The 17,856-nt window shown below is 44.8% G+C and overlaps 1 protein-coding gene across 1 annotated transcript; it reads right to left on the reverse strand.

The window, feature by feature from the left end:
• Positions 1–14,241: 14,241 nt before the first annotated feature.
• Positions 14,242–17,109, reverse strand: CST9L (cystatin 9 like). Its single transcript, XM_045832625.1, has 3 exons — positions 16,846–17,109; positions 15,198–15,311; positions 14,242–14,331 (listed from the first exon to the last, which is right to left on the reverse strand). The coding sequence occupies exons 1-3, from the start codon at positions 17,107–17,109 to the stop codon at positions 14,242–14,244; spliced, it is 468 nt and encodes a 155-aa protein (XP_045688581.1).
• Between the last annotated feature and the right edge of the window lie 747 nt (positions 17,110–17,856).

Genomic DNA, 17,856 nt, shown 5'->3' on the forward strand with positions numbered 1-17,856 from the left:
TTAGCAAAAGCAAGACTCAAAGCAGCCTGGGTACATAGCAGGCCTGATTCCCCACAGGAAAACCTATTCGTGGACGTGGGTCCAGTGCACCTCTGAGTGGGAGCTGGGCCCACGCCATGCAGAATGGTCTCCTACACCTGTCCTCTTCCTCAAGCCACATGGTCTGAACTCTAACCGACTCTCTACCCAAAGCCCGCTCAAAGTCATGTCTGTGTGCATCAAACGACCCCTCATCCGTTCCCGACTGCTGCATGTCCGGTCCACCTGTCACAGATTAGAGAAAACTTCCCCAGCTAGTGTAAAAATGGCCTCGCCCACTCCTGAGAATGGTGCACTTTGAGTCTCCCTGGTGGACCAAATAAAATCCCCACTGAGTCCCACCATCCCATGCTATGCCGGCTCCCTTTTCTGTCTGCGTTGCTGTGGATTGAGAACCACTGCATGGGGTCGAAACCCCACACTCTCTGGGGGGAAGGAGCTCTAGTTACTGTTATATCACCTCATCTTCTTAGTCACCACACCTGCGTGACAGGGCTCACCCTCTCTTTGTCTCCTCCATCTTCCTCCATGCTCCTGTTTATAAAATTTTAGGTCAGCTACACTTCAACTGGTTTTTCAAGTTGATTGCTTTGCAGTTCAGGGGCAAGTTCTGTTTGGGTCTGGGAGCAAGTGAGCAGGGCTTCTAGCTACTCTGCAGCCATCCTGGAATCATTGCCTGATATTCTAATGGGGAGCTCCCTTGTAGGTAACTAACTGACTTACTTTTGCTGCTTTTAAGATTCTCTTGGTGTCTTTAAACTTCTGCAATTTAATTATGATGTGTCTTGGTGTGGGCCTCTTTGGACTCATTATGTTTGGGACTCTGCACTTGCTGGACTTCTATGTTTATTCCTTTCACTAGGTTAGGGGAACTTTCTATCATTATTTTATTTTCAAATAGGTTTTCAGTTTCTTGCTCTCTCTGTTCTGTCATCTCCATGTTGTGAATGTTATTGTGCTTGAAGTTGTCCCAGAGACTCTTTACACTATCTTTATTCTTTTGGATTTTTTTTTCCCTGTTCTGATTGGGGTTTCTTATTCTTCTTCTTCTTCCTGCTTCTTTCTTCTTCCTTCTCCTTCTTCTCTGTCTTCTTTGTCTCCTTCTTCTTCTTCTTTATATTCCAAATTGCTAATTTGATTCTTGGCTTCATCTACTATATTGTTGATTCCCTATAAATTTTTCTTCATTTCATTTAGTGTATCTTTCATTTCAGACTCATCCTTTTTTGTCCTGTTGAAGTTCTCAATAAGTTCACGGAGCATCCATATATTTAGTGTTTTGGACTCTCCATCTAGTAGATTGCTTGTCTGCATTTTGTTTAGTTCTTTTCCTGGAATTTTGTTCTGTTCTTCTATTTGGGCCATCCAACCCCCCACCCCCGTCCCATTTTGGCAGCCTACGTGTTTTGGTTTCTATATATTAGGTGAAGCTGCTACTTCTCCCAGGCTTCGTAGAGTCGCCTGGTATTATCGCGGTCATGTAGGGTCCAGTGGCACAGCCTCCCCAATCACCCAAGCTGGGCACTCGATATGTGCCTGCTCTGTGGGCTGTATACACCCTTCTTCTGTAGCTTTGCCTTGATTTCTCTTGGCACATCAATGGGAGGGATTTGCCCCCTAGCAAACAGCTGTAAGGACTGGCTGCTGCCACTGACCACCGACCCCTGACCACCATGGGGGATCAGCTGTGCAGGGGCCCAGCCCACAGAGAAGGGCTTACTTCAGTGGGGCTCTGGTGCTTGCTGAGTGTCCTTGAGTGTGCTGCTTGTAGAGGTGGCAGGTGGTGGTGTTTTTACATTGTCTGAAGCTGTCCACTGGTTGTGCTGGCTTTGGAGCCTCCCAGGAGGTACAGGTCAAGGTCAGCCATTGCCTGTGTTGTGCTTGGGGCCACCCAGCATGTGCTGCAATGTGATCTGCCAATGGCTATTTCTTGTGCTGGGCTTGGAAGTGTCCACGTGAAACCAAACTATAAACCAAAGCCAACTGCTGCTAGTACTGGGCCTGGGGCCATTGAGAGAGATGTATGGGGCTTACTGAAATAAAATCCTGCTTGTCTGATAGATTTTTAAGAAGGGTTGAAACATAAGCCAAGACAGGCCACTTGTATGGGGAAACCACTGCAAACTGCTTGGGTGGGCCCTGATGTTGTGTGGGATGGACTGGAGTGTCGGAATCACCAAGGTGGGTCAAACAGTGTGAGCCAGGCTGATGGACTCTCAGATATTGCACCTGCCTGCCAGCTCCGTGGGGGGAGGGCTCATCAAAGGAACAATAGCCTCGGCCAGCACTTCTGCCTGAGAGAAAGCTGTTGCCCCAGCTCCGACCCTTATGCTGAACAATTCAGTTCTTGTCCATATGTCTCCAGTGCCTTGCAAGCTGCTGACACTGCTCTGGAGCTCAGAGGGAGTGAGTCCTAGTTTGTCTGTGCTCAAGACCTTTTAAGAGGCACTATAAGAGGACTTTTGTGTCCTTTTCCTCAGCAGGTTAGGAAATGTTTCAGTTATTATTTCTTCAAATACGTTCTCAATTTCTTGCTCTCTCCCTTCTCTTTCTGGTACCCTTTTGATGCAGAAGTTGTTACTCCTGATGTTTTTCCAGAGATACCTTAAACTGTCCTCATTTTTTTAAATTCTTTTTTTTTCTTTTTGATGTTCTGATTTGTTGTTTTCTGCTACCTTGTCTACCAAATCACTGATTTGATCCTCTGCTTCTTCTAGTCTGTTCTTCATTCCTTCTAGTGTATTCTTTATTTCAGAAAGTGTGTTCTATGTTTCTGACTGGTACCTTTCTTGGTTTGCATGTTTCTTCATGCTTGCTATCTCTTTGTCAAAGTTCTCACTAAGCCCTGTGAGAATCCTATAACCATTGTTTAGAACTCTGTATCTAGTAGATTGTAGATTGCTTGCCCTCATTTCATTTCATTCCTTTCCTGGGGATTTGTTATTTTCTTTCATTTGGGTCATGTTTCTTTGTCTCCCCATTTTGGCTGCCTCTTGGTATTTTTTCTGTGTATTAGGTAGATTTTCTACTATGTCTCTTAGTCTTAGTAGGGTGGTCTTATGTAGGGTGGTCTCAGGGAAGCTTCCTATGGGTGTCAGTAGTGCAGTCTCTCTGATCACGTAAGCTAGGTGCTCCAGGATGCCCCTTATGGGGTTATGTGGGCCCTTCTGTTTTAATTTAGTCTTAATAGTCTTAACTGCCATTGGCTCATCTTTGGATGGGGTTGGCTCGTTAGCTGGCTGACTGTGAGGATTGACTTTGACCACCATGTAGGAGCTGCTGTGTGGGTGCTGACCTCTTGAAGTGGAATTTGCCTCAGCAGGCTTGGATGCCTACTGAGCTCTCCCTTTGTTGTGCTGCTTGTGGAACTAACTGGGTCATGTGATGATGGGTGAAGCCAGCCACCAGGTGGGTTGGTTTGGGGGCCTTTTGCGAGGGACTTTGGTGCAGGTCAATGTCAGATGCTGCCTATGACTGGCCTTGGGTTATGTGTTTGGAGCTGAAAAGTGGTCCACAGTTGGTGGGCTCTTCTTCTGGGCCTGGGTGCATGTGGGAGGAACCAATCTGCATACGCAGGCCTGCTTCCACCAACAGTGAGCCTGATACAGGTCAGTAAAGGGCCCAAGGCACCCCAAGATCCACCTCCACCTGCCGACTACCTTTCAGGCTCAGCCACTGAAGGAGCCTCTGGCAGTGCACACATTGTGTGAGGCAGATTCTGAGCCACCTGGTAGGGTGAGTGTGATTCACCAGATTAATACAGATTCAAACTCAGTGAGAGTGCTGGCTCTGAGGCCACTCATCAAATGTCTCAGGGTGCATCAAGGTCAGCCACCACAATCCTGTGGCCTACAGACTTTTGCAAGGAGGCAGGGTCTCAGGGAGTCATCAGGATGAGGCCAGTAGAGTTTATCTGGTTAAAACAGATTAAGATTTGGCACAGGGCTGGTGGCACTGGTTAGGATGTGTGGTGCGGGGGGATGTGTACCTCACCCCAAAGCCACACAATTCAGTCTCCGAGTGTGCACGTCTGACACCCTCTGAGTCTGCCCAGACTTCCTCAAGAGCCTTCCAACAAAGACCAAAATGCAGGCCTAGACTGGCCACAGCTAGCAGACTCCTCTACATCATGAGAGCTTGGCAGGGCAGAGCCACAGCTCATCAGAAGGGTGGAGATAGTGCATCTTCTCAGGCCAATGCTGTTGGGAAATGGCACCTCTCCCATTCATATACACATATGAATATATGTATGTATATTCATATATTCATATATAGGGCTAAATTCTATTTATTAACATTAGGTTAATAATTTATTTAAATATATTAATGAATTCTGTTTGTACATCTTTAGTCATAAGAAATACTGTGCTAACATCGTTTTCTTTCTTTTTGGTATTATCTTTGATTTTGTTATCAAAATAATGCTGGCTTTATACAATGAATTGGGAATATTTCCTCCTCTTCTATATTCTGGGAGAGATTATATACAATTGGCATCAATTCTGTTTTGAATTTTTGGTAAAATTCTTCATCTGAGCCCAGAGATTTCTTTTTTGAAGTACAATATAAATTCAATTCCATAATAGTTAAATATGGTTATGCAAATTATCTATTTCGTATTGGTTTAGTTGTAACAGTTTTGTTTTTTTTTAGGAATTGATTCATATCCCCTAAGTTGTCATATTTGTGTGAATAAAGGTGTTTATTGTGTAGTTGACTCTTGAACAACAGGAATTTGAACCGCATGGGTCCAGTGATACACAGACTTTTTCAATCACCAATTTGAAAAAACTCACAAACCATAGCCTTTGACAATATTGATAAGAATTCTACACACACACACACACACACACACACACACACACAGATAACATACTCTATATGTTGATCAGTTGTATGTTATCGGCAAGGCTTCCAGTGAACAGGAGGTTGTTAGTAGTTGAGTTTTGGGGAAGTCAAAAGTTATAAGCATATTTTTGACTGTGCAAAGGGTGAGTCCCCCAACCCCCATGCTGCTCAAAGGTCCACTGTGTTTCCTTATTATTCTTTTCATGATTGTGTCTGTTGTAATATCCTTTGTTTCACTCCTGATATTAGTAAGTTGTGTCTTCTCATTTTCTCTTTGTCAGTCTTTTTAGAGTTTTGTCAATTTTGTTGATCTTTTCAAAGAAACAACTCAATTTCATTGATTTTTTTTCTGTTTTTCTATTTTCAATGCCATTGATTTTTCTCTTACCTTCATTATTCCCTCTCTTTTGCTTATGTTGGGTTTATTTTGCTCTTCCTTTCCTAGGTTCTTGAGGTGAGAGTTTTGAGTATTGATTTGCACCTTTTCTCCTTTTCTCATGTGTGCATTTAGTGCTATGGTTTTTCTCTCTCAGCACTGGTTTAGCTGTGTCCCATTAGCCAAAGCAGACATTGAGATGCAAGGGCAGCAGTAGCTAGGGATGTTGCCAAGCCCATCAAGACTCATCTGAGACACAAGCCCTGCAGTCAAGAAACCTTGGCTCTTGTCCTAGATTGAGAAAGTTGCATGTCCTCACTGGCATTATCTGTCTCTATGGAGCAGATAGTCTTTTATTACTTGTAATTTTAGCTAGAATAGTCTGATTCAGTGATTGTTTTTGTAGCAATGCCCTTAAGTCTTGCACCAGGGTTGGCACAATTGGGAAATGTCCTGCAGAAATTACCTTTATTTCATCACAACTCTTTCTTTGTAAAGAGGAAGAGTTGGGGTTTGAACCCCAGGACGTTTCACCAAGCCTCTGATCTGTAGCCTGGCTCAGGGCCTTCCTCCATGGATGAAGTTTGCTATAACACTCAGCAAGTCAAAGCTAGTTTTGCCACAGGTCAAGTTCCCCATGTTGGCAATGGGCATGGTCCCATTGTCCTGTTCTTTTCCCACCCGCAAGATGAGGCTGAGTGAGTGGTTGCCCATGGGGCGTAGAATGAGCCTTCTTGTGCACTGAGGGGCCAGGTGTAGGCCCTGAGTTCTAGGAAGGGAGAGGCAGACAAGTTTCTGGAAGCAGAGAGAACTGATCACCTGCACATGTGCACATATTGGGGTGTGACCTCTGTGTTGGAAAGCTTCAGAGGCCTGTCTGTAGTGTCTAAGGTGGGGGGCTTGTTGGGGCAGTGGACAAGTTCATTACCCTCTTGCAACCTGAGAGTGGCCCACGGATTCGCATTCTTGTTTACATAGATGGGAGCTTGCATACTGTAGTTGTGCCCCTGTGTCTAGATGAAAGCAGGAAAGCTGCTCATCTTGAGCTCTCCAAATATTCAGTCCAAGAGCTTTCTGCTCTTTGGGCAAGAGCATTGCAGTCTGTTTTGTCCCTGACCTACTTTGAACTTGCAATGATCAAACACTGTGTCAGCTCAGAAGTAAAAGTGACCTTACAACTAACAGTTTTTAAATCCTTGGTGGGATAAGGTTAAGGTCATGCCTGGGAAGGAAAGCTATCAACTGGGACTGGTCACCAGGAAGCCAGGCACTGCCTGCCTGATTATAAAACACTGTGGGGAGAAGGCCCTCCTCCACCCACCCTCCACCTCCCTCCCCTGAACCTGGCCCCCACAGCCAAGGGTGGCAACCCAGATCATGTAGCTCCTCTGTTCATTTCCCATGGCCCTGTGCCCTTCTGTCCTTTGTTTCCTGTGGCTCCCTGGGTTTCTGATCCTTCTATGGCTCAGGATGGGTCCCCAGGGATGTGGCTGAGGAGTCAGGAGGCTGCCAGCCACTGGGCAGTGGCCCTGACTGAGGCCAAGGACAATGGTATGTATGACAAGTCTCTGCAATGGATCCCAGAACACCGGTGGAAATGCTTCCTGAGTGACTGGGTCATGGTGTGGAGCAGAGGAGAGCCTAGTGGGGAGGGAACAAAATGGCTCTGGGAAGGGGTGGGAGCACAAAAATCACCATTTAGTCCCCACCATAAGTAGCATCATCAGGTGTGCAGAGGTGCCTGCCTGTCCAGGCACTGAAAGTTGCCTCTCCTTCCTGACAATCCACACCAGTTGGTTCACAGGAGAGAATCAGTTCATTAGGGAGAATCTGAAGAGCATTTCATTGGCCCTCAATAAAGTGAACAGCAGTGAGCTGACCTGGCCCCAGAATATCCAAAAGAAGGCTGATGAAGAGGGGCAAAAAATAGATTTCTGTCACTTCCCTTTGGTCTACAGAAAAGAACACCCAATCTTGAAAGTAAGGAACATGCACTAAGTAACAACAGAAATGGTATCAGTTATATTCAAGGGCACTTTATGGCCCTTTGATTATTTGAGGAGGTTTGTGTGTGTGTGTGTGTGTGTGTGTGTGTGTGTGTGTGTGTGTGTGTGACCATAGTCATGCAGTTGTCACTGGCTGAGACAGAAGATGCTAGGGAGGGAGACCAGGAGCCATTTTGAACATGCCATATCCAGTTGTCTGCCTCAGTCCAGGTCCTACCAGGTAATTGGGGGACACATTCCACAGAAGATTTGAGAAGAGTTCATGGAAGTGCCATTTACCAAGGAAAACCAACATGGAAGACAAAGGACCCACAATCAGCTAATATTCCCACCCCTCAGCCAGAAGACTATCCCTCATGCTGTCTCAGCCATCCTGCTGGGTGCAGTCCTCGGCTTCACACTCTCTCCTTTCCCTCTTCACCTATTGATTTCACCATCTCCTGGAGCAGAGCTAAAGCTTCATCTGTACTTACTTCAGAAACAAAATGGCTTCATTATTTATTTTATGTACCTCACCTAGTCCCTTAATTTTTATTTTCTACTGGATCTGTCAACTTTTGACAGAGATTTTTCAGTCTTTGCACTCTATTTGTGATATTGTCATTAACACAGCATTTGGATTATGTGCCATTTTACTTGCTTTTTTTTTAGCATTTTAGAATCGGCTTTCTAGAAGAGAATTATTCAGCCCCATATAATGCCCTTTGCCTAAATTTTATTATGCTCAAAATTAATATTTCTTTCCTGCTTTCTTTAAGTAGAAGATTTTTTTGGTAGATCTTAATCCATCAACAAATTCTCAACATGTCAATATTAGTTTGTGGTAGATATGTCTTTTACCAATATCCTATGGGTTTGATAATCTTAAAAAATCCAAATGTCTCCATTTTATCAGTTTATAAAATTAAACTACATTTTTGGTCTTAATTTTTGCTCCTATTTGTCATGCTTTATTTCCTGGTTTGGGCTTGCGTGAATTGCCATTCCTTTGGGTATCCTTCTTATGGCTTTGTAAGTGCTGCCAATATTTCTATTCTAATAACAATTACTGCTAAATTAGTCTTACTCCCTGCATTTTTAAACTCAGCTATATTCTTTATAATATTATCCTTATTGAGATCAGCTCTGAAGTATATGTAAGACACTCTCAATATGATTCCGAAATTACCAGTTTCCCTGTAACAGCAGCAATTATTATATTAAGTATTCTAAATCCATTTGTTGTTTGAATATAAATTTATAAGGGTGTTAGAGATTCTTGTAGGTTTATTTATCTTATTATCAAATAACTTGCAATCTTTTGGAAAAATTCTTTCAGTACTCAAACCAATCACATTCCCTTTGCTCTAGAAACCTTCCTTTAATTGTCATTTAACTAGAAACAAATGAAAAAGATTTGGCCCACAATAAGGGGCTTAAAATGTGAACTATAGCCCTGGCTAGTGTAGCTCAGTGGATTGAGTGCGGGCTATGAACCAAAGTATCACCAGTTCGATTCCTAGTCAGGGCACATGCTTGGCTTGCAGGTCAGGTCCCCAGTGGGGGCCACGTGACAGGCAACCACATATTGATGTTTCTCTCTCTTTTTTCCTTCCTTCCCCTCTCTCTAAAAATAAATAAATAAAACCTTTTAAAAAAGGAATTGAAATCAAAAGTATTATTCAATTTATTTTAAAAATGAGCTATAGATTTCTATACCTATAGGGAAGTGATACACCTGGAAATGTCCAAAATATCCCAGCCCTATCAGAAAACTGACAGGCCGGAGTCTGCACACAGGAAGCCAAGCCCATGGATCAGCTTTCCTGTGGGAAACCAGGCCTGCACTATATTTAGGCTGCTTTAAGGCTTGCTCTTGCTAAAACTCCCTCACCCTGAGTTGAAGCAGAAAATCTTTCTTGCATATCTTTAAAGTAACTTCCTGAAGTCTGTGCTAATTATCCCAAGGACAGAGTGTAACCAGACCAATCACTCTTATCATTCCCTTGTATTTGAAACATGTTTTCCTTGTTAATGTGTAAGAAGTAATCAATAACATCCTTTTCTTTGTTATCTGTAAAAAGTAATCACCTAAAGCAAACCTGAGCATAATGAATGAAAACCTTCTTTGATGTGTGCTATTAGAAAGTAATAAAAGCCTGTTCAGGGAAGGGTTGAGGCGCTATCTGTATAAGAGAGTGGCTGTGCCAGCTGTCTGTATAAGAGAGTGGCTGTGCCATCCCTTTTTCTCCATAGAACTTCTGTAGTCCATGTGAATTTGTTTGTTACATCTAGAACATATGGACGGAGTACACATGATATACCAGTCATGACAACTTGTAAAGGAGATTTAACCTGCTTTGTCTTAATATGTGAGACAACCTGACTGAGATGCTCCATATTCCTGTAATTAAGAAAGGCAGTTGTTTCCAAATGTGATTAGGGGGACAACATACTGTGTGTTTCAGGTGGGTACCAAGTGTTTTTAGTGATGAAGAGAGAGCATCTGCTTGACTCACGTGGGGAGGCTGGACAAAACAAGGACCAAGTCCCTTAGTTCTGGGAGTTGCATCTGTGTCTAGGGCTTTAAGTCACCCTTTAGTTGGAGCCCACCTTAGGAAGAGAACTGTGCTCCTGCACTCTGTCTGTGTTTTCAGCCCTGGCAACAACTCACAGTCTTTTATCACAGTGGTAAACATTACTCCTAGAATGTACACTTTGCTGTCATCTCATTGACAATACGAAGTATCATCTTAACTATTTTCCCCATGGCTGTGGTCAAGAAATTACCAATATTCAATTTTCAAATAGATTCAGAATAGACATAAGTATAGGAGCAAGTCATGCAGAATAACCCTCATCTAAGAAGAGAACTTTCCAGTTAATGCAGCACTTTTATTTTTAACTCTGAATTTTGTCCCAAACAGTAAACCTTTGGGGAAAGGCATGGACAATGTGATCTCCATAGGAGGAATTGGCAACTGAGGTGCAGAGGCCTCAGGACAGGGTGAAGACTACAGGTTGGGCAAGTGGCAGAGATGGCTGGCCCTCTGGTTTCTAAGGCCAGGGCACATGGCCAGTTCTCAGTGACTCCCTGAAGAACTCAGGTAACTTCCTCACAGTTGGCAAGCTTCTCTAAGGGAGTTAAGGATCTCATTGGCCTTACTCTAGGAAATAGTGTAGGTCACCCACTGCCCAATTCAGAAATAGTCAACCAGAGAGTGGAGTCTGCTGTCAGCAGCCAATCTGAAACAAGGCTTCTCTCTTCACCTTCTAGGGGCTCAGAATCCCACTAGTGTTCACTCCTTCTGTCCTGCAGCCCTGGGAAGTATGGAAGAAAGATTACTATGAGACATATGTCATCTCCCTCTGACTCATGAGCTGGCCCTGGGCCAAAATGGAGATTTCTTCCAATAAACCCTGAAGGAATTGTTGCGCGGGTCCCCGGCCAGCAGTGACCATGGAACGCTGTGGATGGCTCGACGATAAACACGCGAGAAAAAACAACATGCACAGAGACAAACTAGTTTCTGTGGGGAAGTAGGGACGAAATGGCCACCCCCCTAGTGGGGAGCGCGCCGATTTACAGTCCATACCTGCTTTTATTGGGCTCATTTTGCATAATAATTCAGGTAAAGTACAGTACTCATTAGGGGGAAGTAAGGAACCATAGAAAACAAAGAACTCTGCCAGTCTATTGAGTCGGGGGTCAAAGAGCTGTAAGACTGAGGAACAAACTAACTTCCTCCTAAGACCCTTCTCATTCAACTGAGAGCATTCTAAACAATGAAGGTTTCACAGTAATTTACATGTTCTTTCTTAGGCCTGATCACCCCGGGGAATCCTCACTTCTCAGTACAGAGCTGCACCACCCTGTCATTATTTCTGGCTTAGGTGGAGCAAGGGAACTAAGGCAACTGAGAGACAAGGAGGTTTTCTCTCAGACACTGAGAACTCAGGCTATGTCAAAGCCGAGGAGCAAGGGTCCATCACCCCCTTTTGCTGCAGCCCCCCAAGTCCTTCTTTTGGGGGGCCTCCCAAAGTGATCATGCCTGTCTTAGGTCGTTCCCCCGTGGGAAATCTTACCCATCTTTGGCTAACCGACCAAGCTCTTTGGGGTTCAGTCATGAATAAAGCAGCAGAAGCAGCATTCCTGCCAGGGAGATAAGCTTTTGTCTCCTTGCTGGCTCACGGTTCCAAGGGTGTTCCCTTAGCTTTAGCCTAGGTGGGGGTTTCAGCTTCTGATACCAGTCAGGGCGGTTCCCAACAAGGAATTGCTTGTAATCAATCCTCATCCTGACATAGACCAATAGTCCTCCTCTGCTTCCTGAAATGTGCTGGTTTTTGGAACAGGTAGTTTTCTTTTCCCAGTAAAGCATGTAATACATTTACCTATACATGGGACAGGCCACTAACCAGTATGCATGACTATGCTGTCTTGTTCTGTATACTTATCTGGTGACAGCTAAGGGGTGCATGGATCCATTTCATCTTGCAGCCACCTAACATTTACCTCATATGTAAGTCTCCTTTAATAAACTCTATTAATTTCCATACTAAAATGGCCAGCCTCTTTTTTCCATCTTTCCCTGCCCTCAGAGAAGTATATTTTCAGTCCTGGGGCCTTTCTCTTTTTTTTTCATGATCTAACAGTAAGAGAGGGTATGCACACATACATGGAGTGTCATGGGCCTGAACAGGATTTCCATCATGGACATCCTCATTTACTGACCATAGTCCCTAAGGTTACAGCTATTTTGGTTCTTACATATGCTCATCAAATCAGATAGCTCTAGACAGACCCTTTTGAACCTTCCTATTGAATCTTCCTCTAGCTCACTTGCAACACATAGATCTTCAAGGAAGACAGGTGTCCAGCCAGAAGTGAGCAGAGCAGGGAGGAGCATATTCCCATAAGAACTGGTATCTCAACACTGTACCAGATCCCTACCTCTGTTGTCTGTAAACCAGATCACCTGGCACATGCCCTTACCCTCACGGGCCTAGGGACACAGTAAAGATCAGAACAAATTCCCACTTCTGTAGATTCCTGGGGTAAGAGGGCAGAACCCATGACAAACCCCCTCCCCCCACATACACATGTGATCTAAATGAAGCTGGAATTGTTGAGTCCCTCCCAGGGGCCATGCCTTGATATCTTGTGAGCTCTCCCCTAGCCCCAGATGGTGGGTTGAACTCACAAAGGGTTTGGGCCAAGGTCCACCCTCCATTGAGCTGAACCTATAGGACACCTTCTCCCAGAACTTGCTCAAAATGGCACCTGAGTGAAATGGGTGGGCAGATTCATTGGAAAACATGAATCAGGAAAATGGTGGATAAAGGCAGCCTATAATCTTTATTCTTCTGAATGAGCCAAGTCTTGGGAAAGACCAGGATGGCAGCAGCAGGAAGGTCTTCCATAAAAATCTACACAAACCTAGAAGCAGGCAGACAGGGCTGTGGGACGAGTGCACAACTGCCCACACTGAGTGATGCTCTGCCGGTAACAGGGTGCCAGTGGCACAGCTCTCCCCTTGGTTTCACCTGGAGTCACACATTCTTGGGAAGCCTATCCAGATTTTCAGGGGTCACCCAAGAAGTTGTCTGATACCACATCTCTTCTGGTTCCCACAGGCAGATCCTGAAACAGGCTACTGGATACAGGTATTCTACTTAGGAGATTATTGTTTCGGAGATCACAGATAGCATTATGGGAAAGGAAGGCAAAGAAGAGAGAATGTCAGCATGATTGTTATCATGGTTTACCACAGCAGCCATGAGTTTTGTCCTATCAGGGTGTGTGAGGACCACCTGACAACATAACAACTCACCTCTTACTTGCCTTTAAGGGACTGGGCTCTGGGCCCTTCCTCTGCAGCTCTTCCTCATGGATGGATTGCTGTCTGCAAGTCTAACTCTCCCCCTGCTGGTGGTCCCTGATTTTGTTGATGGAGCACCAGGGGCAAACAGAGGCCCTGTGCAGAGCTGGGGGAGATAAGGATCTTACTATGAGGCTGAGAGTGTGCTAATCCTGGATCATCCAACTGTGGGGGGTCAACAGGGACAGCTAGTATAGATGGGGAGTACTGCCCAAAGACAAATCCCACCACTTGCCTCTCTATACAAATAAAGTCTTACTGGGATAAGACCACCCCTGTATGTGTTCACATTGTCTATGGTGCTTTCCAGATACAAGGCAACATTAGAGAGTTAAGAAGACCACATGACCCACAAAAGCCAAAGAGCTACTGTTTTCCTCTTTACAGAAAAATTTGCCAAATCTTTTTCTAGGCTATCTAGGCAGAATCTCAATATCAGGGACTCTCAGTCTTCAATTGTCCATGGGTTCTCTGAGAATTTGAAAATTTAGTCTCTTTGTCCAAAGGTAAGATCCTGAAAATGTACATTTAAAGATTCTAGGAGATGCTGCTGTTGGTGGCGGTGGCCTCACTTGCTCTTTGAGTAGAGACTAGAATCTGCTCCTACATTGTCCTAGCTGTCATGCCCCAAGGAATGTGTGTGAGCAAGTCATCCGGAACAGAGGCTACACATATTCTGAGGGCCCTGAGGTCCTATCTGCATCCATCCTGCAGAAAAGTGTTCCCTATCTCAGTCATGGTCATTGCATCTGTGGGTCCATGTATTATCCCTCATGAGCCCTGAACTAGCATCTCAGAGGCACCTTACCTGTGCCACCAGGATCTAGCTTAGAAGGTCACAAGCAGGCTGCCATGCTGGGATGAGTCCACCAACTGCCCATCCCCCTAAGTCAGGAATGATGCTACATAGAGCTTGAAATACTGATGTTTAATTATCTATTCTACATTAAATAATGGGCAATGAGGAATTTCAACAGTGCCTGGGTGCAGGAAACCTTAGATATTTTCAAGGCAGAGAACAGAGTTCAGAGCAGCTCAGCCAATGAAGGGCCAATTACAGGGAACTGCTTGTGTCCAAGAGGGACACAGAGGCTGGGCTGGGGTGTGATATCACTCAGTGGAACCCCTCCAGGCAGGTCTTGTTTAGGAGTTGGAACATAGTTTTCCAGGGTTCTGTGCTGATGGTGAAGAAGCAGGTGAAGGTCTGAGGGAATAAGCACAGGAATAAAATATAAGTGAAGAAGCCTTGGGAATCTTGTGGCTCTAGTGCTAAAGATAGCACCCATCCCAAACTTGTATTTGCAAGGTGAGCAGCTGGGGGATGCAGGCTCTGGCCCTCAGGTATAGCCCTGCCTGAGTCTTGGATATAGCTGATCTGACTTTCTCCTGACCTCAGGGTGTGTCACTCTGCTCTCCCCAGACCTATGGTCACCATGGGAACCCCAGGCTTTCCCATTGTGAACCATCACCCTAGTGCAATAACATGTGCTCCCTCCCAGTGGGTCCTATCTCAAGAAACACTGACCCTAGCTGGGCTTTTCCTAGAGCAGATATTCACTTCTTATCTCTCAAGCAGAAACCGCAGCTCATCAGGACCCAGAGCAGAGCATGGAATACAGGGCAGTGAGCTCCCCTCAGCCAACACCCCCACAGCAGGTTCTGCTTAGTGCCAGGATGACCGGAGACCTGACCACTCAGTCAAAGGTGTTCCTCTTCCTGAAAGTAGCAAAGGAACGTGGATAAAGATCAGGAAGAGTACATCCTGTGGCCAGAACCAGGAGACCTGGCCCCTAGGGGCCAGAAGCAATCTGTCACCAGTATGGCCTGAAGTTCAGACAGTTGAACTGGGTGAGTGAACATTTAGGATCTCAGACTTCCCAGGGGCCTATGAGTGGACCCTTGCCTGCCAGGCTGGGCTCTGTCTTTAGCACAAGTGGTGGCTATAGTATGGCCAACAGCTCTCTCATTCTTCTGTGTCCCTAAGAATGGTGTGTCCCCTGCCCCATGCCCACTGCATTCCCATACAAGTCCACAGCTGTGGAACCTGAAGGAGGCACACGTGTATCTCACATTGTTAAGCTCTGGGGTTTCTTGAAAGGGGCAATTGTCAATGTCATCATCAAGTTTCCCACATCTGGTTCTGCGAAGCTCCAGCTCCATGGAGAAAGCCATCATGGTCTCTACCTGTGGTGCATATAGACATTAAAGTGGAAACACCCCTCATGGTCCCATTAAGTAGTTGCTTATATAGACACATGGAGTATGGGGACAAGCCCCAACAGCAAGCCATTTGGGACTTCCCTCTGGGTCTGGATCAGCTCCTTTGAAATAAAGGGGATGTTCTGGGGATGTTCTAGGTAAAGGGGCATATGGTCTCAGTGGAGGCCCTGGGGTGGAAGCAGACTGATTACACACTATTAATATCATACACTGTAGCCTCACATTTCCAAATGCCATAGTGAGATCCCACCATCCCTTTCAGCGTGTTTTTAGCTTCTATAGCACTCACAGGGATAGGTGACAAGTGCTGGGTTGGGTGTTGGTTTTGTAAGACTTTGCTTGATAATCTCCATCTCAGAGTGGGAAACTAATGTAAAACCTCATTTTAACACCTTTTCACCTATCCAATGTCAGAAAAAATGCTGTACAATGCTAGTGAAGCACACACATAATTGACATGATGGCTTCAAGAAACAACTTCTATTACATACTGTGTACTGTGAAATATTCTGTACTCTTTCCACTCTATTCTACTCATTCTATTCCATATCTTCCCACTGCATCCCGTCCATTATTCCCAACACCCAAATTCAGTCTGTGACTCCAGATATACAAAACCCAAAACCCAACCAGAGGTCCAGCTGAAAGAGTTTAGGATACCTGAACCAGCGGGGATGTTGCACACTAATGTCCACAGAGGATTAAACTCAGCAGACGGTGAGACCCTCTGCCTTTGATGTGGCCTCTTGGTGCAGAGATCAAGAGGGTGAGAGAGTAATGCTCCAAACTCTGCACACGCACACACACACACACAGACACACACACATGCACACAGAGTCACACAACCAGAAGTGCTCATCAGGAGATTGTTTTCATTGCTCATATCTGTAGACCAGATGAAAATGGCATTGCTGGTTGTAGTTTGAAAAGTTTCCATAGCAAGGAGGACCTTTTAGGATTAAAAACCATCATCTGGGGAAGAGTATAAAATAACATTGATCTACATAGTTTAATACCACAGCAGAAAACCCAGAGATCATGAAAGTCACAGGTGAAGTCCTGACCCCACACTGTTTGAGGGGGAGCACTCACTGCTTCTGATCCTCAGCCCTGCTCTTCCTCCTCTCCCTCCTTCTCCCTGTGTCTGTCTATCTAATTATCTTCTTTTATTTTATTTTATTAAAGTATTTCTTCAACCTATCTTTTCCAACATATTCTCTGTGTGTCTCTTCTTTACAGGATATCTTTATTCCCTCATTGGCTAATTTGAAGTTATCCTTCACTAAACAATGCCGTAAAGATTGAAAAATGCATTGTATGTAAGTAGACATTGATTTAATTTTTAAATTTCCATGTAAAAACTTTTATAAAATCTGAAACTGAATTAGTTGTATTTTTATGTACTTTAAATGGTATACAAGATCCTACGATCCTCCTGTCCTTTACCTTCACTTAATATAAGTGTAGGCCAGCAGGGCAGAAAGATGTGATCACCTACCTGCTCCTTCCAAGAATTCAAGATGCGTGCCAGCCTGTAGGCATTCATGTCCTTGCTCTTCTGGTTGAATATGTGTAAGGCATATTCCACAGTGGCAGGGAAATAACTTTCCATGACTTTTTGGTCATTATTCTTCCTTTCATCTTCAGAGGTCCAGCTATGAGTCACCTGGAGCTGAGAACTTACGAGAAGCAGGAGCATGGCCCAGGGCAGAACCCACCTCTGTTGCAAGCACAGCAGGGCTGCAAGCAAACAGCCACCCATAGTATTTCCAGCTCAAACTCCCACTAGAACCTACCTGGGCAGTGGTCCAAATTATTTGTTCCAGAACATATTCTTCCTGTGGGCCTCCTCTCTGCTATTACACCCTATCCCTTCCCACATATGACTCTGCCTCCTCCATACAATGTGGCTAAAATAGTCTCATGTCCAGGACAGAGGAATGAGGCCAAGGCAGGTTGGGTTGGGAAGAACCAGCAATAGGAAGAAGGGTCCTCTCTAGCTGAATTACAGCCACAGCACTCCCTCGGTGCCTTAGAAGGTAGAAAAGACTGCTTGCATGACCCAGAATCATATTCTCAAATAATGACACAAATGCAGGAGGTACAAATGGAAGGCAATCCCAAGATACAGTAGTAGAGTGATGGTCAGCTAGACAAGAAGGGGCAGAGCAAAAAAAGGCTGCCAAAAGCCAGCTTTTTGGATGATGAAGGTATCTACCCAGTGATGAATGTGTATTTGTTAGAAATGTGTAGGAGGTGCTTGAGATTTTTACAGGCCTCCGTGTTATGCTGTCCCACTCCTCCACCGACCTTCTTTTGCTTTTGAAACAGAGTCTGTTCCTTGGCTCCTGGGGTTGTGGCCTCACTAGGGATGGTGGAAGAAAAAGCTGAGCTCACTGCATCACTCTTTGCGCAAATTTTCAGTTTATGGATGTGCTTCTACGAGGTAAGCCTGAGGTAAGGCTGGGTAAGTAAATCCCTTCTCTTTAAAGATATTTACAGAAGAAAT

Source organism: Phyllostomus hastatus, unplaced genomic scaffold (assembly GCF_019186645.2).
Source record: "Phyllostomus hastatus isolate PE091 unplaced genomic scaffold, TTU_PhHast_1.1 phas_contig_17, whole genome shotgun sequence".
Taxonomy (NCBI): domain Eukaryota; kingdom Metazoa; phylum Chordata; class Mammalia; order Chiroptera; family Phyllostomidae; genus Phyllostomus; species Phyllostomus hastatus.